Consider the following 26,866-nt stretch of genomic DNA (forward strand, 5'->3'; position numbering starts at 1 on the left):
ATTGAACACTGCCTCCTTTGATCGATAAAGCTTATCCATTCAAAGTTCATTTTGGCGAAATAATAATGCTCACTGTTTAAGGAATAGCGCCACCCCATATTTAAATCTGTACTCGACCACACCCACACCCCATCCGAGCATCGGAAACAAAAATGGAGCAACGGCTCTCTTTTTTACCCTTTGAAAACAGGCCCACCATACACAATATCAAATAGCTTTGGCAATATAATTCACCTTCACAACTCGTCGACACAGTCAATAGTCACATTTCACCACGGTGCACATTAAAACGGAAACACTTGTTCATCTTCACGCTCCACATCCTTTGCAGGAACTGCTGCAGGTCTGCAAAGGACAACTGAGATTTCATGTCAACGAGTAAATAGCCTGCTGGCCTTTATCTGTAGACCTGATCCCAACCTGATCAGATTACCGGTTCTTTTTGACTGTGTCAGTTCAGTTTCAGTGGGTTTGTGTCTGACCAGGTCTGAAACGTCATGACTGAGAGCCAGCATCAGAGAGTTAGTGTCGCTGGTTCTTCTGCAGTCCACCAAGTCCTTGGTAGACATAGGTTGAGTTTCAGCCCAGCTTTTAATCCAAACCCAGTTTGCCACTGTTGCGCATCCGGTCTCGACCTAAATAAGTGCTGTTGTGCCTCTGGTCGGGAGATGACAGCGTGTTGGCTTGCAGGTGTGAACGCAGGCCGGGCTGGTCTATGGTAGATTTTCGGCGCTGGATGAAGGCAAGCCATGGTGAGTGTCCCTCCGTTTCCATGAAGATGGCAGTGGAGGCGCGAGTGGTCTGTGGTCAGTGTTGGAGATGTGACATAGGAGTTGGTGGCTTGTCAGAAACAGGATTCTTGGGACTCTGTGTCATTCTGCAGACATTTTTTCTCCTGCTCTGTGTGGTTCCCATTGTGAAGGACTGAATACCTGGGAGGGGAGTGAGAGAGCAAGGAATGAGAGAGAGAGAAAGAGAAAGAGAGGAGTGGTAACAGAAGTGAGAGATGGCGAGAGGAGAGAAGAAAGAGACAAATTAAAACACATATTGGCTTAAACATGGATCATGTAAAATGTGAAAACACAATTTGGCTTTTTTATCATTTGACAGAATTATCCCGTATCTATCCTGCAGTGGTACTGTAGACAATTGTTTCTTAAATGTACTACAGTGGAACTAATCCAGGGTACTTTGACGCAAAATACATACCCCAAAACAGTATTAGTGTACTGGTTATATGGGCATGTGTAAGTGTCCATATAAGAACACGTTGTATAGCTGGCAATGGCTGAAAAAATAGCCAAAAAGACAAAAAAAAAAAAAGATTCACCAAACAAATCCTCTTTGGGACGGTGCAAAAGTGCAACAACACTTTAGGAGGCATGGGACGCAATGGCTTCATCCACTTGAGATGTAAGGTGCAAGACGGAAACTTCAGCAACCCTGAACTTGAAAAATGCTTCAAACAAGGCCGCGGCATATTTAGTGCTACCTGTGAAACGTGTCTTTCGGGGAGGAAACCTTGTTTTATTTTTGGAAACAGCTTTAAGTACATAAAACAAATCCCCCCCAAATAAACAAACAAATAAATGAAGTCCATTTACCCATGTGTTAAAGAAACGTTCAAACTGTATATTCTAGATACTTGGTTGAGCGAGTTATGAAAAGCGTGACAGGTAAAATTCCCCGACAGGGTGATGCGATGCGTGACAAGACACCCGTAGTAAAGCCTGTTCACAAGCATGAACAACTAGGCCGCAAACCCCCATCAGCTATCAGCTTACGTGTTCGGTGCCAAACAGAAAGACTCCTCTGCTGTAAAGTTTTAATTCAGTTAATCAAAGCCCCATAACATTCCCCCCGATGGAAACTGAGTCACTTCTCGCCAATCCTTCATTCGGCCTTACTGGAAAAGCTATCTGGCCGTCTCGGTGTAGGAGTGTGATGGAGAGAAGTTGTCAAACGTGACCGCTGTTTGACTTCCTTACGAGGAATTAGCAGGACGGCCAGGAGGGGTAATAAAACACAGATAGACGAGACAGACGCGGTGACCCGGCTGTCTGAAAGTCTGTTAACATGCCCTGTGTTCGGCGGCTAACGGGCGGTTGTTGAATCCGTGGGCAGGGAATGCGCTGGCACCCAGACGACGTGTGGACTTCTGAACACGCTCTCTCACGCAGATGTCCCGAGTTGTGATCAGAACCAGAGCTCCATCAGCAGGATGTCAAATCAACATGCGTGCACGGCAAAACAACCCAACGTGTTGAGCTGATTGAAATATTCTGATAATCAAAATGTGTTTGTGTTGAAAATTAATAAAAAAAAACAAAACGCACAAGCTCTTTCATCTAACCACGTCTTCAATTGTAATTTTTAACTCCAGCTTCGCCTCGGCAAGGTTCATCTAATTCCTCTAGAAAAACAATTTGGGGCTGGCAAAAATATGTGCGATGCGATGTGAATAATAGAGAACAACAGAAGTTATTTACATACCACAATGCAAAAACTAATGAGGGGTGTGATCAATTCAAGTCAACAGTTAATTTGTTCTGGCAAAGCAGCTCGAAATGGTCCAATTCACACGTATGAGCATTTGTCTGAACGAGATAAGTGTCACAACGTTAAGCCAATTCGGTCCCGCAAGCAAAATGACGACAAACAAAGTCTTGCCAGCACATGACACTGGATTAAATGTCTAAAAGACACAACCCAATTTGTAAGACACAAATACAGAAACCTAATTAGTCAGACAAGTAGTGTTACACAGAAAAACATACATCAAATGCGAGTGCATGGCAGAAGTAAACAAAGGCATTTTCATTTGCAGAAAAAAGATGTTCAAGCATGATAAAAGAGAAGGCAAACTGGCTGCAGCAACATAAATGGGTTGTGTAGACTGGGTTGTGTAGTCTGCTCCTAATTGCGTTAGAATGAGAGGAATGCCTGCACGTGGTATACAGTGCTGGCTGTAATTCATGTGTGTGTGCATGTGCAGTGTGTTTGCATTTGTCTCACACACACATGACGACAGATACGTGTGCACTCATGCCCGCGTACCACCAGCACATGAGACCACGGACTCGAACCATTATGAGCTGTTTACACAAACACCCCGACCAAAGACACTTCCTGCTGTCAAACTGCCTGTGAAATTTACCTTGACTAAACAATTCCTTTTCAAAAAGCCCCTAACGTCTCGGGCCTTTCAGGAGGGAACCATGCTACAGATTCCCGCTGGAGCAGAACCCAAAATGACTGCCACATTGCAGCAGTTTAACCCTTCCACGGCACATCTGCGGTGGTACGAACACAAACACACGCTGCTCCGCTCAAGTTCAGGCTGCCACTTTGGGGGACGGCAGCAGTCAAGAGGTGAGATAAGCACACTTGTGATTGTAAGGTCGTTGGTGCAAAACCTGAGGGAATTAAAAACCATTTAACCCATTTATCGGCAACTGCTATTGAAAGAAAAAAAATGAAAGCCGCTTTGTTTGACACTGTATTCTTACAACTAATAGTATTCTTACAATGAATGTGTTGTCTGCATTTCACTCATCCTATTGTATACCAGGAGCAGTGGGCAGCTGCAGCACCCGGGGACCAACTCCAGTTCTTCTTCCCATTGCCTTGCTCAGGGGCACTGGCAGGAGTATTAACCCTAACATGCATGTCTTTTTGATGGTGGGAGGAAACCGGAGCACCTGGAGGAAACCCACACAGACACGGGGAGAACATGCAAACTCCACACAGAAAGGATCTGGGACGGCTTGGGGTTGAACCCAGGACCTTCTTGCTATGAGGCAACAGCGCTAACCACTGGGCCACCATGCCGCATGAATGTCTCCTCTGAGCAAAGCATTAACTGTGACTACCTTTCTCTAGGCTGAAGCAGCTGGGTGTCCTTATAGGCAACGTGTAGGTGTGACTATATGAAGAACTGTGCAACAGCAAAGCCAAGGAGAGACCGTGTGCATGCTCTGTCAACTTTCAACATTAAGAGTTCAAACTTTTTTTTTTTACTTCAGTACTGATGGTATCTATCAGTGGGCTTTGAGACATTCAGAAGCCGATAGCATATGGAGATGGGTACACTACAGGGGATAGTAAGGCTTATCTGGATGTTCACATTGCAAGACACTTCTTTTGCTATCTGTCTCGCTAAGCCCCCCCCCCCCCAAAAAAATCTCTTTTCGTGTTCGATTCACTCATTCTCAAAGGTAAATTACTTCTTGCAAGTACATTTCTGCACACACACACACATACGCACAGTATATTTTCTCTTGTCAGGATTTGTGTTGCAGCATTTCTCCCTCTGAATGGCCTTATTCCTGCGTATCTTCTCCTATAACCCTGTTTTAAAGCAGAAATACAATTTCCCTCAACCATAACAACAGATAATAACATTGCAGCTGTGCACCAACACTACTTCTCCATAGGACTTGGATAGAGCAGGAATGGGACCACTTTCAGGACATAGGTAACTTTGAAAAAAAAAAATCCATCCATTATCCAAACCACTTATCTTGCTCTCAGGTTCATGGGGATGCTGCAGCCTATCCCAGCAGTCACTGCGCGGCAGGCGGGCAGACATACTAGACAGGCCGCCAGACCATCACAGGGCTGACACGCACATCTAGGGACAATTTAGTACAGCCGATTCACCTGATCTGCGTGCCTTTGGACTGTGGGAGGAAACCGGGAAACCCGGAAGAAACCCACGCAGACACGAGAAGAACATGCAAACTCCACACAGAGGACGACCCGGGATGACCCCCAAGGTTGGACTACCCTGGGGCTCGAACCTATGACCTTCTTGCTGAGGCAACCACGCTAACCACTGTGCCACCATGCCGCCCTATATATATATATATATACTCACTCATGTATATAAACTCATGTGAACAGACAGGGAAATGCAATTAATGAAACAATAGCATGGCATGGCTTCCCATCTCTCTGTGACAATGGTCTTATTTCAGCTGAATAACCTGGTTAGGTTTCTCTGTTTTTGAATGCTTCTCTCTGGTCTGAGTTTGACTGTTGCGCTGTGGGATGCTGCTCACCACTGCAGGATACAATTTCCCTGTGGAAAACCATGGATGTTTATCTTATCTCATTTTAACTCGGCTTGTCTGTTAACGGTGTGTTATGTCAGATTGCCCGTGTCTGTCTCTCTCAGCCTTGACCTGATTTAATGACCACTTTGTCTTTCTGCCTCTGCCAGTTGGTCTGTGCCTTGTAAAAACCATAGCAAAGTGGTAAACACAGATAGCGATCCATATTTATGGCCTGCTCTGAAATGTTATTAAGTCTTCAAATCAAAACCTGGAAATGGGTACATCGGTATTTTGGGAGACGTTTAGTTCTCAAAGCGAGCGGCAAGAGGGGGGGGGGTCACACGGGCTCAAGGTAGTCAAAATTATTTTATTTTAAGCTACGAAACTGCTAAAGACATGAAGTAAGAATACCACGTAAGTGTGGTAGCTAGTGTTGTCTGATGACTCAAGAGTCTAGCTCTCTCAATCTCATTCTCCACTCTTTTCATGCTGTCGACCCATTGAAGGAGTGTTTCTCGCTCTCTCTCTCGCTCTCTCTCTCTTTTTCCGCACTTCTTCTGATGATCCCACTCGAGGACTTTCTCCAAAGAACATGATTATAGCGTATTGAAGTCATGGAGCCTCTCTCTCTCCTCTGGTCTCTCTCTTCTTCTGCTCTGTCAGAGGATCTCTGTGCAGGTCACCACCTACTCAGAGGTCACACACTACTCAGAGTTCACACACTCCTCTGAGGTAACACTATTCAAAGTTTACCACCAACTCAGAGGTAAAGGACTACTCAGAGGTCACCACCTAATTAGAGGTCACACACTACTCAGAGGTCACAAACTACTCAGAGGTCACACACAACTCAGGTCACCATCTACTCAGAGGACACCCACTCCTCAGAGGTCACTACCTAGTCAGAGGTCACACAGTCTTCAGAGGTCACTGCCTACTCAGAGGTCACACACTACACAGAGGTCCCCACCTACTCAGAGATCACACAATACTCAGAGGTCACAAACTCCTCAGAGGTCACACACTACTCAGAGGTCACCACCTACTCAAGAGGTCACACACTCCTCAGAGGTCACACACTACTCATGAGGTCACAAACTAATCAGTGCAAATATGGCAACAAAAACAACAGAAACCCCTCTTTGGTGTGGATGGAAGGGTAGAGGGATGGGGCCTCAAAGCTAGAGGAGGTAAGGGTTAAGAGGAAAGAAGGGAGGAGAGAATATGTGAAGAAGGTTAAACTGAATAAGAAAAAAAAGAAAGAGGAGCATTGCATAGCACTGGAACAGAGAAGAACCAACTAAAGAATGTGATGTTGAACATTTTTACACTCACATTGAATCTGACCCACAATGACCTGCAGCACCACAAAACTGGATCATTTGGGGCAACTAGCCTGAAAATTTTCTGGTGCTTCGTGAAAAAAAACAAACTCAAATTGTGGCTGGCAGTTCCCCAGATAAAAGAGCCAAAAAAGTCCTTGCCTCATTTACGATAAGACAGGTTGAAGTTGTTTTGAGTTTCACAGGCCTATAATTCATCATTTAGAAAAACCTTGGGGTCAGAACTGGTCAGGGCAAAAGCAACGGCGCCAAAAACAGGTCTCGCAAAGGAATCGGAGATTGAGGGGCTTTCATGGGATTAAAAACTTGTCGGCTAGTTTTCCATCAGGCCAGCCTGAGGACACGTCGGCAGGAATTATAAAAGGCTCTGTGATTCTAGCCGCAGACACGCAATCTGAGAGAGAGAGCGAGAGAGAGAGAGAGAGAGAGAGAGAGAGAGAGAGAGAGAGAGAGAGAGAGAGAGAGAGAGAGAGAGAAAGAGAGAGAGAGAGAGTGTGTGTGTGTGTGCTTGGATGTGTGTGTCCTGTGATATGGCGATGGTCGTGAACATTTCATATATCTGGAGTCAGTGGGGAGGAGGTGAGAGGAGGTAAGAAGAAAGAATAATAAGGCCCACATGAAGATTTGTAAGCTTGTTAACTTTTTTTTTCTAAATTTTGGCAAGTTTAGAGAGGACAGTTTGTCACAACAAGCTCGACTGGGGACTGTGACAAGAAAGTATTTCAAATGAGAGATTGAATTTACTTTGCTGTGCAGCACCGCAGCTCTGGAAATGTTTTCTGATGTCTTAAGCCCCTGCCTAAGACATCAAAACCTGGTTTGTGATGAAAAGAAAATGTCCTGCCAGGAACCGGGAGGTGGTGTGAGAAATTATGTTGGTGCAAGTCACATAACCGCTGACCTCTGTCTTCTGTGGCCAGGAGCAGAAGACTGGTTTTACTGGGCAGCCTCAAGGTGTGAATATGTTTAAGTAACTAAAAAAAAAAACACAAAAACTGACTGACCAAACCAGGCATACGTGATTTCATTGGATGTTTAGTGATGCAATGAACTGAAAATAAAGTTTTGGATGCTTAAATCCCTATAATTTCCCTATTCACCTAGAATGCAATACCATTTAAACAATATAAACAATACCTATACATACATATGCTATGCACACATACATGAATATAAGCCATATTTTTATTAATATAGCACCTATCAAAAAGGAAGTCTTTTAAAGTCTTTTTTTGTGTGGATATAATAGATATATGAAAAGATGATGAAAATGATACCCACCCCAAAGGAGAACGTTTTTCAGAACTGGAAAAAAACTCAAAGCCATTACAAAAGTAAAACGGCATTCAATCTTTAAAGAGTGATTTAAAAATAAAAACGATAAGAAATAAGCCAGTGTAACTTCCTCATGACGGGTAAAGCCACATCCATCTATGGAGAGGAGACTACATCGCTCTGGTCTCCGTAGAAACCGACAAAGACCCGACTGTCCCACTGCGCCGTGTGGGATTAGACAGCCTAGCGGATCTTGATCTAAACAAAATGTCCCTCTCCTTCAAAGCGATACCATCTGCAATTTCAAGCTTAGTTTCGGGCGGCAGCAGAGGAACGAGGGAAGGAGTCCGTCATAACCCGGCAGGGGCTCTCTGGGGTTCACACCAGGACACCGCATCGTAGCAACCGCTTTGACCGCGGCCTGTTATTAGTATTTTGTCTCTGCTTCCTGTTTGATAAGATAGTTTAAAGAAGCGTGGCCCCTGGGGAGCCCATTCAGCCTTCAGCCTTCGACTGACTGAACCTGAATGCAGTGTGGGTAATGGACTTCTCAGCTGTCTTGGTCAAAAAACAAAACCCTGTCATCTATTTGGAAATTGAGTTTTTACTATTAACTACATATAATAACACCCAATACTATAAGAACAGAAGTAAAAACATACTCAAAACTTTTGTTTTTGTGTTTTGAGCTTGGCAGTGCTCCTCTCAGATATCTATTCTGCACGGTAGCAGCTGGGTGCAGACTTCTCTTCCTCTTCCCCTCTTTCCCATTGCTTCCCGTCTCCTCTACACATCCATTCTCACATCTCAACTTCTCCTTTCTGTCTTTCTCTCTGCTCCTCAGCTTTCATGCTACCCAGAACACCGGCTCTGCCTGCCCCCTGACCTCTATAGGCCATGTGGATGTATGAGCTGGAGCGGCGTGCTGGTGTCTGTGTCTCAGAACATGAGCTGGGTTTGGCCTGACCAGATGAACCATTCAGACAGACAGGTCACAGTAGCCAGGACGTAAGGTCAGGGGGTAGAAACGAGCAAACACACACAAACATAAAGTCATTGCAGTTTCAACAGATGGCATGTGTGCCCCCCCCCCCCACACACATATGCAGTTGCAGGTCAAAAGTCCAACATTTGTGTGTGTGTGTTTCTGTGTGTATGCACATGTGTGTATTTGCCTGTGTGCAACTGCATGTATTTGTGTTTTGTATGTGTGTGTGTGTCTGTTCTAAGATGAGGTCAGTGCGATTCTGGCTCTCAGTAGATCAGAGGTTTGATTATTTCTGGATGACTGATGCCAATGAAACACCACTTTTCGTCTAATTACTTACATGACTGGAATGAGGAGGCGGGGTGTGTGTGTGTGTGTGTGTGTGTGTTTGTTAGAGAGATACAAATGTTGACCTTGTTTGTGTGTTTGTGTTCTTGGTTTCCAGAAATGGCAGAAAGGGTGTGTGTGCCCACATCGGTGCGTGTACGGGTGGGTGGGTATGTAGGAATGTATGTGAGTACACAAGAAGGTGTGTGCCGCTGTATACACTTTAAACATCTCAATATATATACAACAAAATGTGTGTGTGTGTGTGTGTGTCTCCATGCGTGCGAACTGTGTGGACACTATTGTTTGTGCAATACATGCAAGGATATTTATGAGTGCATGTAAATCCAACTGGACTTGGATATCTGTGTGTCTGAGCTTTCGTGATGGGCTTTTTGAGGAAAAAAAAACATTGTTAAAAAAGACCCTTCCATCTTTACCTCCCATACTGTTTCAGAGAAAAAAAGGTCTGTACATTTTCACCTACTTATTGTTTTTGCCATAATTATCATAATTATCTTTGCTAGGTGGTAGCCTGGAAGGGATATTGTATTTGGTGGCATGTGTATATGTATGTGTATGTGTATGTGTATGTTTATGTGTGTGTTTGTGTGTGTGTGTCAACAGGTAATCTCAAATACTGCTGGACCTGTCAGCCTAATAATGTTTGGGCACAGTTATGACTGTATGATCAAGAACCTCTCGTGGTTGCGTTGATTCAGAACCTTTGGAAAACGTTTCTTCTCGCTACCGCCGATCCCTCTCTTCATTTACTCTCTAGCTTGCTCGAACAACGCCACTCTCTGTCACTGCCCAATCTAAGTCAGCTGCAGAGGTGCATGCGCACGGTTGACTTAGATCAGGCAGCGGCGATGTCAAAACATTATGTATTCGGGTATGAGCCTTGAAAGTAGACGAGAAGTCGACTGTATTTCGCAAGTCAGCAAATCATTCATTGGAGAACTGGAGGAACACTGGATGAACCAAAAAGAATAACCTCTATTTTCATAATATAATAAAGCTAATATAACAAAGCTGTGGAATTTATTTAAATTCATGCATGCGCAACTCACATCTACGGTTGACTCAGATAGGGCAGTGACATGATACAAAATTATCAAAAGAGTTTTGATAATTCAAAAAATGCAAAAGTTATAAAGGTACAACTTCCTCTAGCTTGCAGTCAAAAAAGTAAGTGCTGCATATTCTTGATGTTGCCTGATCTGAGTCAACCATAGTAGATGTGAGTCGTGCATGCATGAGCGTAATCTGTTTGCCCAACTTTATTATATTATGAAAATAAAGACAGGGTTAGGGTCAGACCAAAAAGGTCGCATAGCAAATGTCTTGATGCATGCTCAATAATCCAGGTAAAGAAAGCCAAGGAAGTTGAATCAGTTCATCTGGACACAACCTTTAGTGAGATAACCATGTCATCACTCATCTAAGTGACCTCATCAGTCTCAACTGACTGCAGGTATCCCCACCCTTATAAACAATACAGTTGCATAATGACTGAAACCAATGATTGGTTTCATATGCAGATTGCTGTGACCATTAATTAGAGTTAAAGGGGGGGGGGTTACATGGGATCAAGGTAGTCAAAATTATTTTATTTTAAGCTACAAAACTGCTAAAAACATGAAGTAAAAATACAACGTGTGGTAGTTAGTGTTGTCTGATGACTCAAGAGTCTAGCTCTCTCAATCTCGTTCTCCACGCTTTTCATGCTGTCGACCCATTGAAGGAGTGTTTCTCTCTCCCTCGCTCCTCTCCTCTCTCTTTTTCTGCACTTCTTCTGATGAGCGCACTCGAGGACTTTCTCCAAAGAGTATGATTATAGCTTATTGAAGTCATGGAGCCTCTCTCTCTCCTCTGGTTTCTCTCTTCTCCTGTTCCGTCAGAGGATCTCTATGCAGGTCACCACCTACTCAGAGATCACACGCTACTCAGAGGTCACACACTATTCAGAGGTCACACATTATTCAGAGGTCATCACCTACTCAGAGGTCACCACCGACTCTGAGGTCACCACCATTAATTTGAGTGAAAATGGCCATGTGTACTGTTTCTGGCACAACATGTTTTGAGGTTTGAAACCTATAGTCAGCTGAGGCTGATGAAGTCACCTAGATGAGTAATGAAACATTTCCCCCACTAAACGTGTCCAGATGAACTGATTCAATTTTCTGGGGTCACAAAGCAAACGTTTTCTTTTTGGGAAGTGCAAGTTCATATTAGACTTGGTCACATTCATGCAAGGGTCCACCTAGGAGGCAGCCCATCCACAGACTGACAGGCAAAACATTTATATTAGGTAGATTTGCCTTGTGCTGCGTATTAAAAACTTTTCCCCATATTTCCCTTTCAGTCGATTTGGGTGCTGCACAAAAGTCATAATGGCAGGAAAAACACTGGTTTTTCTGTCCATGTGTCCATGTATCTGTCCGACGCTAATCTGGCAGACTACTGGACCTGTCAGCCTAATAATTCTCATGCACAGTTATGACTGTATGATCAAGGACCTCTTGTGGTAGCGGTCTGTAATTGAATGATAACTCCTCGGCTGGTTTGTTGATAAGTCCAAACGCTGGAGAAGGGTAGATACGCCTGGTGGAGATCGGCACTCTACTGAGTGTACTGTAGTTATTATCATCATTATTATTAGTGGCTTCTTTTATACGCCTATCTTTGTTAAACAGTCATTTTTATTTCATTAGTTAGTTTATTTGTACAGTTTTTGCAGTCTTACTGTACAAGCCATATATTGTTTAAACTTTGAATTAGTCAGGGGATGTTGTCTTTCTTTGCAACGGCCTAATTCACATTCCTTGAGTCACACACGTTTGTGTCTTAAGCATCTCAATAGCATGCAATTACAGAGGTTTAGTCATCCATCCATTATCCAAGCCACTTATCCCAATCGGGATGCTGGAGTCTATCCCAGCAGTAATTGGGCAGCAGGCAGGGAGACATCCTGGACAGGTGCTAGTCCATCACAGGGCCGCCACATTCACACCTAGGGACAAATTAGTATTGCTGATTCACCTGACCTACATATCTTTGGACTGTGGGAGGAATCCGGAGCACCCGGAGGAAACCCACACAGACACAAGGAGAACATGCAAACTCCACACAGAGGACGATTGGGATGACCCAACAAGGTTGGACAACCCTGGGGTTCGAACCCAGGACCTTCTTGCTGTGAGGTGACCGCACTAACCACTGTGCTACCGTGCTGCCCAGGTCTAGTCATTATAGTGACTTTCCCTACTGATCACTAACCAAGTCTTAAACATCTCCAAATAAATCAGAGACTGCCGCTCCTGTGTTGTTTTCCCAATCTTACTTTATAATGACTTGGCTGCAAGGAACATTACAGCACAAAAAGATTATTTATGAGTGACAATATGAGAAAGGACATAAATATAAAACAAACATAACACTTTTGAATATATTTGAATCAGTAAATTACAACCAAGGGAGCTGCATTTTATGTATGAGTAGGCATGATTATATAATCATCTTATTGCTGTCATTTTTTTTTTTTTTACTTTTTTCATTTTTGCTTTTTTTCCCCTACAAAAATGGAGACAGTTTTCGGGAAGTAAAACCTTGATTTTTCAAACTGCTGCCATCTTCTGTGCATTACTTCTGTTTGGCCAACCACTCAGCCCGGCTGTCTGGCTAAATGAGATTCTACATTACTGCCAAAGGGACATTTCTTCTCCTCAGATGCTCAGATCATTCACACTGACACTCCTCTCCCCACCAGAAGACTGAACATACTGCCAGCAGAGATGCAGGGCTAATTGCCTTGGTTTCTAGGACATAGAATAATAATCAAAATTAAAAGATCAAACAGAGGATATGGGCCAAAGAATTGTTTTTCTTTCTGTTGTTCTGGGCAAAAGTCCACAGTTGCTTGAATAGCTCAACACAATAAGGCTTTTATGTTGCATCATGCCTTTGTGTGTCTCAAGGCATGGAGGAGAAACCAGTATGTTCAATTATTCGATGCTAGTTTATTTTGGTACGGATACTGTTATACCAAAACCTGCCCCGCCAGGCCTAAACCTACCCCATCAGACTGTGCATTCTGACCTAAACCAAATGTATTATTTCACAATAATCAAATTGGCCTTAGCGTTACAGATGATCCTGGATGTCAGTTTAATGTTTTGTGGGTCACAAATACACAGAAGCAGTAGGATAATTTAATTTTTGTTTGTTAGCTGCATTTGTAAACCTTGTGCCATCAAAAAGTCATGTCTTAAGGTAGGCTCAAAAATTTGATGAGACCTGACATCTGTCCTGACATATTTTTGGTATTTCACTATACATTTTTAATAGATTGCCTTGGTTCAATATGATTGACCGGTAACCTCTCCAGGGTATCTCCCTGCCTTTTACACAATGCCTGCTATGATTTTCTCCAGCCCCCACAAGACCCAAAATTTGAATTAAATGGATACAGATAATGAATTAATGAGCAAATGCATTCATGAATGCACATATGAATGAAGTGGTGCCAGGAAAATAACCTCTCTCTCAACGTCGGCCAGACCAAGGAGCTGATTGTAGACTACAGGAAGAGAGGGGGGAGGCTGGACCCCATCACCACCAATGGGACTGCTCTAGAGAGGGTGAAGAGCTTCAAGTTCCTCGGTGTCCACATTACTGAGGGCCTCACCTGGGATGAACACACCCAGCCATATGGTGAAAAAGGCACAGCAACGCCTCTTTCACCTCAGGCGACTGAAGAAGTTCTGCAGGGGGCCCAAGATTCTACGGGCCTTCTACAGAGGCACAATCAAGACTGCCTGGCATGGGAACTGTACTGCTCACAACCACAAAACACTGCAGAGGGTTGTGCGGACGGCCCAGGACATCAGTGGATACGAGTTTCCCTCCATCCAGGACATATACAATGGACACTGTGTCAGCAAAGCCTGTAGGATTATCAAAGACACCAGCCACCTCAACTATGGACTGCTCCAGCTGCTACCGTCAGGTAAGTGGTACCACAGCCTCAAAGCCCAGACCAGTAGGCTCCAGAACAGCTTTTTCCACCAAGCAACCAGGCTTTTGAACAAAGAACATTAAAGACACTAAGCCTGGTGCCGGACTGTCTGGTACTGACCTATGGTCTTCAGCAGATCAACAGTTTACACACACACACACACACACACACACACACACACACACACACACACACACACACACACACACACACACACACACAAACACACACACACACACAGATGTAGCTTGGCATACACAAACACACACAAATATGCAAACAACTACACACACATATGCACATTTATTAAGGCTGGACCTACACACACACACACACACACACACACACACACACACACACACACACACACACACACACACACACACACATCGCACCTTACATACCTCACACACTATTTATTATTATTACTGTTTTTTTGTTTTTGTTTTTGTTCTGTTTTGTTGTTATTTTATTACTATTGCTGCTGCAGTGTGTTGAGGAGCCAAAACACAGGCATTTTACTCTCTTGTACTTGTATAGTGAGACATAACAAATAAAGAATCTTGAATCTCTTGAATGGTCAAATGAATGACAGAATGAATGAATAAATACGCTGGTCCAAAGATCATGAAGAATTTGTTCCATGTCAGCTGTGAAACACTTGCTAAAAATTCAGAAGGGACATTTTTAGAGGTATTGGGGGCGACACTAGTAATTAGGATAATTGAGATGACCATCAGCAGTGCTATTCTCCTTAACCAGACACAAACACAATGATACATACACACACACATCCACAGGCCTATACACAACTGGCCACAGGAAAATGGACACAAATGCCCAAACCTATGTAACTACACATACAAGCACATGTAGAAGAAGTAACACACACATCAGAAGGAGGTAGTGCTCACATCCCAAACTTGCCCAATGTGCACGTGTTTAAAATTAAGTTAAGCGATGATAAAGACTACTTAAAAGGGCCAAAATGCTGCAAGATTCTAATTTTGGGATTAATTCTGAAGTATGTTAATTATCATAAATTATGTTAATTAAGGTCACGTGAGCACACTTCCAATTTACAAATAACTGGTATTTATCAGCGTACATATGATGGAAATCTCATGCTTCAACAGATTTGACTACTACAGTAGCACTTGTTATTATGTAAAATTATATGAGCAAACTTGTGTAGATGTGCATTTACAGACATATTGATAGATGAGGTTCACTGAATGTAAATATGAACATATGAATAAGAAACAGTGCCCATTTGGACAGTGTGCACAGTACACTCTTAGTTGAATACAATTAAGATTTGTAAATCTGTGAGAGCCAACTTCATGAATTTGTTGTTGTTAATTCAATGTCACCAAAAAACACTTTGTTTTGGGGTATATAGAAGTTGGTAACTGGTTTGAGTTAAATGAACTAGGGTTATGAATGCTGTCCTGTTTCTTCCTGCTTCTGTCCATCCTTATGTTTCTGCATTCTGTGTCTTTCTATTAAATCATGTATACCGACTGGTTTCTGTTTGCGACTCTGCCAGCTGTCTGTCTTATCTGTCAGACTTTATTTCTGTGCATGTTCTTCTGTTTCAGCTGATCTCTACAGATGTAAATAAATAGTCTCTAGAATAAATATAGAGAATTACATTAATTTGCTGTGCCCCCTCATATGAAAATAAACACCCACCACATTCTGGTCTGAAGCCCTGCGCATGACAGATGTCTGGAAAACCTGGAAATAATGGCGAAAGGAAATCCTCTCATTGTGCAAAATGTTCTCCTTCAGGGTTTGTCGCCTGATTAGTTAAACTGAATGGAGGGTTCATACTCTGTCTGATCCTTAACTGTGGTGTCTGCCAGCCTCAGGATGGAGCCTCATGGGATATCAGCTGCCTTTTTTAAAATGATGAAACCTGCCACGGCCCACCAGTGACTTCATGTACTGGTGTGACCGATCCTTTTCAAACTGAATGGGTCTTAATCCAAAAGAAATGGCCATTGATTTTCCCAAGAGCGCTTCTACGCCCTCTCTATCACCTAACTTCATTAATGGAGAACCAAGTAATGATGGAGAGCCAGTACAAATATTTGGATGCAATTTTAGATGACAAATTAAGCTTTAAGCCCAACTTGAAAGTTGTTTTAAACAAAGGTCACCAAATATTATTCTTTTTATGGAAGCTTTGCAGTGCTAATGTTGATAAATCACTTCTGAAACTGATTTTTTTTCTTCTTTTTTTTAACTTATATTGATTCAGTTCTTTGGTCTAATTTGCTGGTTCAGTAACTTAATAGCCTTGCTAAGCCAGCCTAAATCCCACGAGCTCAGTTTTCAATACACAAGATGATATTCTGGAAAGCATTCATGATAATTAATTAAGCCCGGCTGCTGGAAGCCAGACCAAACAGTGAACTATGAGGATCGATTTAAATGGTGATGACAAGCAGCACCATATTTTGAAAATGACAATGATGGCAGTGCTAGGAGAGGTTGGCATCAGTTCTGCTATAGAATTCGTTTTAACAAAAGACATTTACAAAGATGGCACGAATTATGTACAGATATTACAAATATCAAAATCCACTGATCTGCTAGAGCGGTAGTGGTGTTTACAAGCATGTGTAGAAATATGGTGCTCTGTTTCTACATCATAGGGTTTGTGGCTCTGACTGATTAAAGGCTAAGCCAATCGCCTGTTAAGTAATAATGATCTATACCAATCCACTATTTCATTTGGGAGTGATGAAGGGGGACAGGATTAGGAACGAGTACATTAAAAGGACAGCTCAGGCTGGACAGTTTGGAGACAAAGCAAGAGAGGCAAGAATGAGATGGCTTGGGCATATGTGGTGGAGAGATGCTGGGTATATTGGGAGAAGGATGCTGAATATGGAGCTGCCAGGGAGAGGAAAAGAGGAAGGCCAAAGAGGAGGTTTATGGATGTGGTGACGGAGGACATGCAGGTGGCTGGTGTGACAGAGGAAGATGCAGAGGACAGGAAGAAATGGAAACGGATAATCCACTGTGGCGACCCCTAACAGGAGCAAATGAAAGCAGTAGTAGTAGTAGAGCTACACCAATCAATGAGGCCTAAAGGTGGCTCTACATTTGGTGATTGAGCTACGCTCGATTGACGTGTTCAGACTTAAAGACAGGTCTTAATTAGCCCTTTTCCAGTGCCGGTGCTAATCTAGAACCGGTTCCACACATTTCCACCAAAAAGAGACTAGTGCCGGTGCCAAAAAGATGGCACCGGCATGGCTCCCAAAAATTGCTGGTCCATAAGTTGGAACCACTGATATCAGTGGCTATGACAGTGGCTACCACAAGCAATTTGCCGCCATTTTGATAAAACACGAGCAAAAGCAGCATGAAAAGTCGACCCAGCAGTGGTCTGTGGAAGAGATCGACGCTTTGTTGGCACTCTGAGCCTCCACAGAAATGCAAGCGAAACTGGCAGGAACTGTGAGGAAGAAAAAGGTATACGAGGAAATAAGAGCAGAGCATGAGATGGCTGGCTTCAGTAGAACGGAATAAATCACAAACTGAAGGAGGTAAAGAGGGATTATAGAGATCATAAAAAATAACTGTCAAAAAGTGGGGCAGGAAGGAGGGAAGTAAAACTGGGCTAAATATCGATTTATTGGATAACATGGTCAATTGAATGCTACACCCTAACATAACATAAATGATTATGTGATACACATAATATAGTTATTGCTATACAACAGAAACAATTTGACTTGCTTGTTTCATTGCTGCTGTAGGAGGGGTGTACAAAAATACAAATACCTCATACTGATAACCGCACCCCTGAAAGACGGACAGAACGTGATGGTAATCACCAAACACAATGTACAAGACAATATACACCTAATGTGCAGCAACAGTGAGGTTCATTATTTACTGTATGGAGACAATAATTTCATAACCATTTTGCGTTATAAGATGTCACATGTGATGAAGACAGCTCAACGTCATCTGGCAGTGAACAATTGCCTCAAATACCATCAACAAGCACTGGTATCAGAAGGTGTAAATACAGTTTATGTTCCCCAATTTTAAATATGCTGGTTTCCTTTTTTTGTGCTGCAAATGACTGCATCTACACACCATGCCGCTAATTTCTCACTTAACAGACACATGACACACATTTCTCCTTCGAGTTGTTTTTGGACCTTGTCTTCTGTGGTGTTTTAACTCTGTGCTCATGGAGAAACATTATTTCACCCAACTATGCACATATACACAGGTACTAATGACAGTAAAGTTGAGTTTGAACCTACCCAAGTCCTACAGATGAGTCTAAACAGGCTTTCACACAAGAAAGGTTTACCTGGCTGGTAAGTGAAATTGAAACTGCATTAATAGTGTGTCTTTTTCACAGGGGAAAGGAAGTTGCATCAGCAGGATCTGCTGGGGTATATGGAGAGATCGGACGACAAGTTCCTTGAGCGCGGCCAAAAGATGAGCGAATCATTCTTAAACAGAACGGAGGGCACAACCAGTGCTGTACTGAGCCACATGGGATGAACTGTAACTGTGTGTGTTAGTTAATCCGTTATTCATAGAGTGCAGTAAATTCCTCTGAATGTTGTTTAAGACATTACACACACACAAAAAAAACAAAAACATAAAAAGATAATTAACAGTCAAACATAACTTAAAAATTCAAAATATTTACATGGCTATTATTTTGGTCTTATTGTTTCTGTGTTTCATCCACTTCAAAACTCAGCTCAACAGGGAATGGAAAATTCCCACCAGAGTGGAGAATTCTCTACCTGGGAGGGAGGAAAGATGAAACTGCTGCAGCATTCCCACTGGAAAAAAGCAAATATCTTCATATTTATATGATGCTCAGACAGAACAAAATAAACAGCCCTCAATCAACTGAGCCTGAGGTAATCAGGAACAAAACTCCACGAAAGAAAGAAAAAAATGGAACAAAACCTCAGAAAGAGAGGAAGTTTGCATGTGTGTTTTCTGTTAAGCTGTATTTGTGAGGTCAACTGTGAGTTTTTAAAAATGTTCTCAGAGTGAGGACATTTTGGCTTGTCCTCACTTCTTTAAGGGTCTATTTTAGGGTTAGCACGTGGGTTTAGGGTTAAGGTTAGCATTAGGTTAAGGTTAAGGTAAGGGTTAAGGGCTAGGGAATGAATGCAGTCAATGAGGGGTCCCCACAAGTATAGGGTGACACGGTGTGCATGTGTGTGTGTCTGTAAGCGTGTATGTGTGTGTGAATGTGTGTGTGTGTGTGTGTGTGTGCTTGTGCGTGCATGTGTCCACAAGCACGCAACTGTGCGTGCGCTAGAACTGTTTGTGCCATGCAGGATATTTACAAGTGCATGCAAATCAACAGGACTTTGATGTCATGCGTCTGATCTTTCTAGATGAGAACTATGAAAAAAAGAGTGTTAAATAATACCCTTCCATCTTTCCCTCATATATATATATATATAGAGAGAGAGAGAGAGAGAGAGAGAGAGAGAGAGAGAGAGAGAGAGAGAGAGAGAGAGAGAGAGAGAGAGAGAGAGAGAGAGAGAGAGAGAGAGAGAGAGAGAGAGAGAGTGTTTTTTTCCGAACCCGTCAATGGTGTTGAGTGCTCGACTAATGAGGAGCGGAATATCAACACGGATACAGAAAAAAGATTTTAATGCATAGCTGCTATGCATTAAAATCTTTTTTTTCCTGTATCCATGTTGATATATATATATATGTTTCAGAAAAAAAGGTGTGTGACTGGTGACTGAGGAGATATACCTGATGACAGAGGAAAGTCGTTAAAAGTGAAACTCAAAAATAGTTAAATTAATGGTAATGAGCGGAATATAAAATATATTTATTCCATCTACAAAGGTCCACACTGTGGTTTGGTTCTGCCCTTCACTTACTGTGTCTCCAACATTAAACCAAACCCTAAGACTGGTTTACTAACTTTATGAATGTCTGCATACGTTTCCTTCACTTTGAAACTGATTTTTCCTACAAGGCCTGACAGCATACCACAACTGAAGATGAGCTCTGCTGGTATTTTCACATTGTAAGAGAGCAGATACAATATAAGCAATGATTGTCAAAACACAGCTGTATTTTATGTTATGACTGTGTGTAAAAGTTCTCAGTTGTTGTTGTTTTTTTTTAAATTTTTTTTTATTCACTAGGTAAACCCTCTTTGTGGAGCGGATATGTAACATTTTTACTCAAAGTGTGCGCATCTGGATAAAAGCATGAAAATGGGTACATGGGGGTTTTAGAGTATGCTGATTTCAAAAATAGCGGGAACCAGGATATTACTCCAATGGTTCCTGCCGAAAATGAAAAATTAAAGATGGCCACCATAAAGCACGCTTTTGCCAATAAATCAGCTATAAATACTGCGATTGGGTAAGAGAACGTGACTGCCATTGGGTAAGAGAATGTGACTGCTGGGTAAGAGAACGTGACCGCTCTCTTACCCAGCTGGAAGATGAGCTGGAGTCCTCTAAGAAACATCAGAATGACCTCCACCAGCGAATGACCTCTAAGGAGCTGGAGCTTGAAAGATGCCTGGATGAGATGGAAAGCACCAAGGGTGATTTAGAGAGCTGTAAGGGTGAGTTGGTTAGTTGTAGATTGGACTTGGAGAAAGGGCAAATTGAGTTGGAAAGCTGCAAGAGTGAACTTATGACCTCCAGACAGAAGGAGTGAATATCATCTAATGAGATCATGCAACTCATGGGCACAGTAGAAGACCCGCAGAAACGCTGTCACCAGGGTAGCATGTCTGAGATGGACACACTCCAAAGGATAGAGAGGGAATCTATCCAGAAGCTTGAAGTTCTTAGGGCAGAGTTAGATGAGATGTATGGTCAGCAAATTGTGCAGATGAAGCAGGAGCTTAATTTTCAACATGTGGCACAAGTAGAATGGTTGATGGAGCAACATCGTGCTGAACTTGAGGCTGAGCAGTCAGCAGACATGGCTGTTACTCACAGTCCAAAGCAGGTCATACCAGACAGACTTTATCCAAGGTCACACCACATGTTCTGGAAGGCAGATCAATCTACCTGCTAGGTACAAGGACTGAATATGCAAACATGTTTAGAGGCTGAAAAAAAAAGTATGTTTGAGAAAGCACTAGAGAAAGCACACAAAATCTAAGTATAGGCATTTTATCATGGTAATTTCTGTTTATACTGGTTATCGATAGTCGAAAAGGTATTTCATGGCAGCCATTTTGATTTATTTTTTTTAATTTTTGGCATGAAGATGTACCTTAACTGATTTAATATTTGTTTTATTGCATTTGTTAACCAAAAAACCTAGGTATAGTATTTTTAATCATAGCAATCACAGTATGTATGGCTGATTTATTGGCAAAAACATGTTTTATGGCGGCCATTTCTAATTTTTGATTTTGGGCGGGAACCGTTGGAGTGATGTCAGGGTTCCCGCTATTTTTGAAATCAACATACTCTAAAACCCCCATGTATCCATTTTCATGCTTTTATCAAGATGTGCACACCTCAGTCACTTATCCGCCCCGCTATATAAAAAAGAATAGTTCAAAAGGAACTAGAATAGATTCAAAGAATAGATTCAAAATTAACTATTACAGTTTGAGTAGGTAAGTCAAACAGTGGTTTTAGAAAAGATTTTTGACATCTTGATTAAAGATTTAGTTTCCAGTATGGATACATGTAGCATCTGGAAATAAAAACCTGTGCGTGAAAATGTCTATGTAATGATTTAATTGGATGGTCTCATGATCACACATTAGATATTTAATAACAGCTTACAGAAAGCAGAGCCAAAGGTGGTTCATTATTAATGTAGGAGCGTTATTATGCTTACACCTGTAGCACATGTCAGCTTGCACAAGTGCACGAGTGCAAATGTGTCGTGTGTGTGTGTGTGTGTCTGTGTGCGCGCACGCAAGTATAAGCCAGATGAAACTCTTATGGTGCTTTCTTTCTTTCCTTGTGGCAACAGACAGACAGTATGACAGACCGACAGACAGTATGACAGACACACACACACACACACACACACACACACACACACACACACACACACACACACACACACACACACACACAGTATGACAGATAGACACACAGACAGACAATATGACAGACAGTATGACAGACAGACACACAGAGTATGACAGACAGACAGACAGACAGACAGACAGTATGACAGACAGACACACAGACAGTATGACAGACAGACAGACAGTCAGTCACACATATAAAACAGGGCTATTTAGGCTAGTCAGCCAGCCCACACAGGAGACAATTTGATTAGGAACTGAAAATCCTTCCTGACCAGAGTTAAATGTGGTTACTCAACGGGGGACAAGGCTCTCGGTTTTCAAACCAATTATACACAATTTTTTCCTGGTCTACTGCTGCGTACAATTGTCTTGAATTAGCCACCAAACAAATAAATGATGCAACAACATTCCCACTCTGGGTATGTTTGACTGTTTTGTGTGTGTGTGTGGTGGGGGGGTGGTCTTGTGAAGGCAAGGAAGGCTTGGACATGTTCCAATGAATTGCTGGACTCTCACTTATGGTAAGTGACCCCCTGTGTAGCATGCTGCTTCATTACATACTGGAAAATAGTGCTGAAGGCATACACTGTAGGGAGTGGGATAAGTGCTTTTTTGGCTACTTAATGTCCACAATTGTCCCATTCACACTGAATATGATTGGTTTTTTTTGGGGTTTTTTTTGGATATACTCTATTGATCCCCGTAGGGAAATTCTTCTCTGCATTTAACCCATCCTAGCTGTGCAGCTAGGAGCAGTGGGCAGCTGCCGTGCAGGATCCAGGGACCAACTCCGGTTCGTCTTGCCATTTCCTCGATTAAGGACACAGACAGGAGTGTTAACCCTAACATGCATGTCTTTGGATGGTGGGGGAAACCGGAGAAAACCCACCGCAGACACGAGGAGAACATGCAAACTCCATACAGAGGATGACCTGGGATGACCCCCAAGGTTGGACAACCCCGGGGTTTGAACCCAGGACCTTCTTGCTGTGAGCCGACAGCGCTAACCACTGGGCCACCCAAAAAATGAGGTCCTGCTGTTGGCGTGTTGATCACCAGTCCCATCACCAGAGTCACCAGTGCAAATTTGTGTATAGCAACTGCACTTGGCAACATAGGTGCCATGATTTCTAAACATGACCAAAAGTAACATGTGTATCATTACGCTCATATACGACAGTCATCAATGTGCATTAAACGGCAGTATATGTACCCACAGCAATAAGACCCAGCATGCGTGTCCGCCGAAAATGGAAGACATGCCACAATCATTTTGTTTAGCTATAAAAGGGCTCCTCAAAATACCACCTCGTGGGTTCAGAATGAAGCCAGGCTGGTACGCCGTAGAAAGACCCTTCAAAAGGGCAGCAAAGAAAACTTGAGATGGTTGTGGGTTGCAAACACGGCACACACAGACATGAAAACACTACCAAAAACGCAGGCACAACCACACACACACAAACCTGCATTGTTTCTCTCTCTCTCTCTCTCACTCTCATGTGCACATGCACTTACAAGCACCAATATAATCCACATGCAGGCCCCAATTAATTGTTCTTAAGTATATAAATAGTAAGACTTAACATTTGTTATACAATTTCATAGACATTTTATCTGTGTAGGTAAATCAAATTGAGACACAAATGCTGCAATTTAATTTCAATTACAGAAGAAAAAAAAACTTGGCTTTACACCGTCAAGAAACTATTTTCTTGATCAGAATCAGAATCATGTTTATTGGCCATGTAGGTTTGCACTACATGGAATTTGACTCCGGGTTTGTGTCTCTCTCTCGATAATAAATCCTGCTATTCCTATGGGTAGCAGTAGTCCTAGGTGCATTCATCGATAGACTGATGTTATGGATCGAGGGACATTGTGGCTTTGCAGATGATAAATGCATCTAGACAAAGGCAAGGCACAACATCTCCAGCGAGCAGAGAACGATAGAACTGCATGTGGAGTAGTGCCCCATGCTTTAAACAAACACGCACAACCGAAACCCCATAGAGGCGTCCTGATGGGCGACCTAGGTGAGGTGAGGTTTGTGGCTCTCTCAGTGTACTTAACATAGAATAACAACACTACAAGGCACCAATCTTCAGATATATACACAAGGATTGACTTACACAGGTGAAATAACAGCTGATGAAGTGCAATGGTGCAGAGAATATATCAGAGATGCTGAAATACATATTAAAAGTCATACCTTCCTAAATCCATTTATTAATAAAAAAAAGAAAACATATATTAGACATGTTTAAAAATCTGTCAACGAGGTGATATAATTTACAATTTATTCAACAAGTTTTCTCAAGTTATCTGTCTAATTCTGCCTCATTTGAAGTTATCAGCACTTGTTCCAAAAAGAAATACCTTCGGCATCTCGATAGACAAAATTGGCCGTGTCTGTGGGTGGGAAGCCGGGTGTGATATGGGTATATGTCCTGGTTGCTGCACTAGCGCTTCCTCTGGTCGGTCGGGGCGCCTGTTCAGGGGGGAGGGGGAACTGGGGGGAATAGCGTGATTCTCCCACGGGCCCCCCCCTTTTCTCCCCAACTGTATCTGGCCAATTACCCTACTCTTATGAGCTGTCCCGGTTGCTGCTCCATCCCCTCTTCTGATCCGGGGAGGGCTCCAGATCACCACATGCCTCCACCGATACATGTGGAGTCACCAGCTGCTTCTTTTCACCTGACAGTGAGGAGTTTTGCTAGGAGGACGTAGCGCGTGGGAGGATCACATTAATCCCCCTAGTCCCCCCCCGCCCAAACAGCGCCCTGACCGACCAGAGGAGGCACTAATGCAGCAACCAGGACACACACCCACATCTGGCTTTCCAGCCACAGACACAGCCAATTGTGTCTGTAGGACACCCAACCAAGCCGGAGGTAACACTGGGATTCAATCCGGCAATTCCCGTGTTAGTAGGCAATGGAATAGACCACCACATTATCCAGATGCCCCTCAACCCTGTCTTTTTCAAGGATGCCTTAATTTATTCTAGATCAGTTACCAAAAAAAGACATCAATAGTCGCTGGATGCTATATAGGTTTACAGAGTCTCATCCACAGAGATAGAGCTGAGTGGTAAAGTTAACCTCCATAACTGCCTACAAGTCCCAGTTGACCAGATATCTACTACTGGGAGACTATTTGAATGATGCCTTTCTCCTCTGAGTCTCCCGTTTCCTTCTTGCTCTGAATCAAGAAAACTGTAAATAGTTAATATCTGGAATTCCCTTCCTGACTATCTGAAGACACCATAGGCTTGTTAAAGCGGCAATCTCGATGATTGGGGTTGCATTCTTTTTAGGCACACACCTCTCCAGAGTCATTTTGGCACTGTCTTTATGCATGCTCAATAATCCAGGTAAAGAAATCCGAGAAAGTTAAATCAGCTCATCTGGACACAACATTTATTGAGCGAAACGTTTCATCACTCATCTAAGTGACCTCTTCAGTCTCAACTGACTGCAGGTATCCCCACCTTTATAAACAATACAGTGGCATAACGATCAGTTTCATATGCAAATTACAGTGACCATTAAGAAGAGTGTCAATGGCCCTGTGTACTATTCCCAGAAGATTTGTCAATAGTTGCAATCACAGCATTGTGAGATGGCGACAGATTTATTATAAGCCTCCCCCCCGGTTCAGGGATGGTCGTTCCCTCTTAACATAGATGGCCTCTTTGACTCCCCGTTCAAACCAGTGTTCCTCCCTATCAAGGATGTGCACATCCTCATCCTTGTAAGAGTGGCCGGTGGCTTGTAGATGGGTGTAGACTGCAGAGTCCTGGCCTGACGTCTTAGCTCTCCTGTGTTGTGCCATACTTTTGGCCAGTGTCTGTTTGGTTTCCCCAATGTACAAATCACAGCAATCCTCCCGGCACTTATCTTATCCACACCATCTACCAGTGCATTAAAAACTTCCTGACAGACAGGAGGCAGCTGGTGAGGCTGGGGAAAATCACATCCAGCACCCGGACAATCAGCACTGGCACCCCCCAGAGATGTGTGCTCTCCTCTCTACTCTTCTCCCTCTACATAAATAACTGCACCTCAGGTGACTCATCTGTTAAAACTCCTGAAGTTTGCAGACAACACAACCATCACTGGCCTTATTCTGGATGGTGACGAGTCTGCATATAGATGGGAGGTTAATCAGATGGCCCTAAGGTGTGGCCATAACAACCTGGAACTGAACATGCTCAAAACACTGCCCCCCCCCCACCATACTCAACAGCACGGTGTCTATGGTGAAAATCTACAGATTTCCAGGTTCCACAATCTGCTAGGACTTAGGGTAAGCATCAAACATAAACAAAATCATCAAAAAAGCCAAGCCAGCTCAGGAAGTTCAACCTGCCTCAGGAACTGTTAATTCCGTTCTACAGTACCACAGTTCAGTCTGTCCTCTGCTCATCCATCACTGTCTGGTTTGGATCGGCACCAAACAGGACAGGGACAGGCTACAATGGACACTTAGGTCTACAGAGAAAATCATTGGTGCCAACCTGCCCTCGATTCAGGACGTATACACCTCCAGACTCAGGAAACAGGCAGGCAACATCACTGCAGACTCATCACACCCTGGTTACAACCTGTTCCAACTCCTCCCCTCCGGTAGGCGCTACAGAGCACTGTACCCCAAACCACCCAGATATAAAAACAGTTTCTTTCCGCGGGCTGTCATTCAAATTAATGCTTAACACTGTCAATGAATCCAACCATTTTTGTATATATTGTACTGTACATTGTACGTATACTGGTACACTCTGTCATGTCCATCTACCTCAGGTAT

The 26,866-nt window shown here is 43.0% G+C and overlaps 1 protein-coding gene across 1 annotated transcript in view; it reads right to left on the reverse strand.

Annotated features, from left to right (window-relative positions):
- Window positions 1-844: 844 nt before the first annotated feature.
- Window positions 845-26,866, reverse strand: part of htr4 (5-hydroxytryptamine receptor 4) — a 122,914-nt gene continuing 96,892 nt past the window's right edge. The window contains exon 8 of the mRNA XM_056277630.1: window positions 845-932. Within this exon, the coding sequence (XP_056133605.1) occupies window positions 845-932 (88 nt within the window). The remainder of the gene's footprint in view (window positions 933-26,866) is intronic.

The sequence above is a fragment of the Lampris incognitus genome, chromosome 1 (genome assembly GCF_029633865.1).
Source record: "Lampris incognitus isolate fLamInc1 chromosome 1, fLamInc1.hap2, whole genome shotgun sequence".
Taxonomy (NCBI): domain Eukaryota; kingdom Metazoa; phylum Chordata; class Actinopteri; order Lampriformes; family Lampridae; genus Lampris; species Lampris incognitus.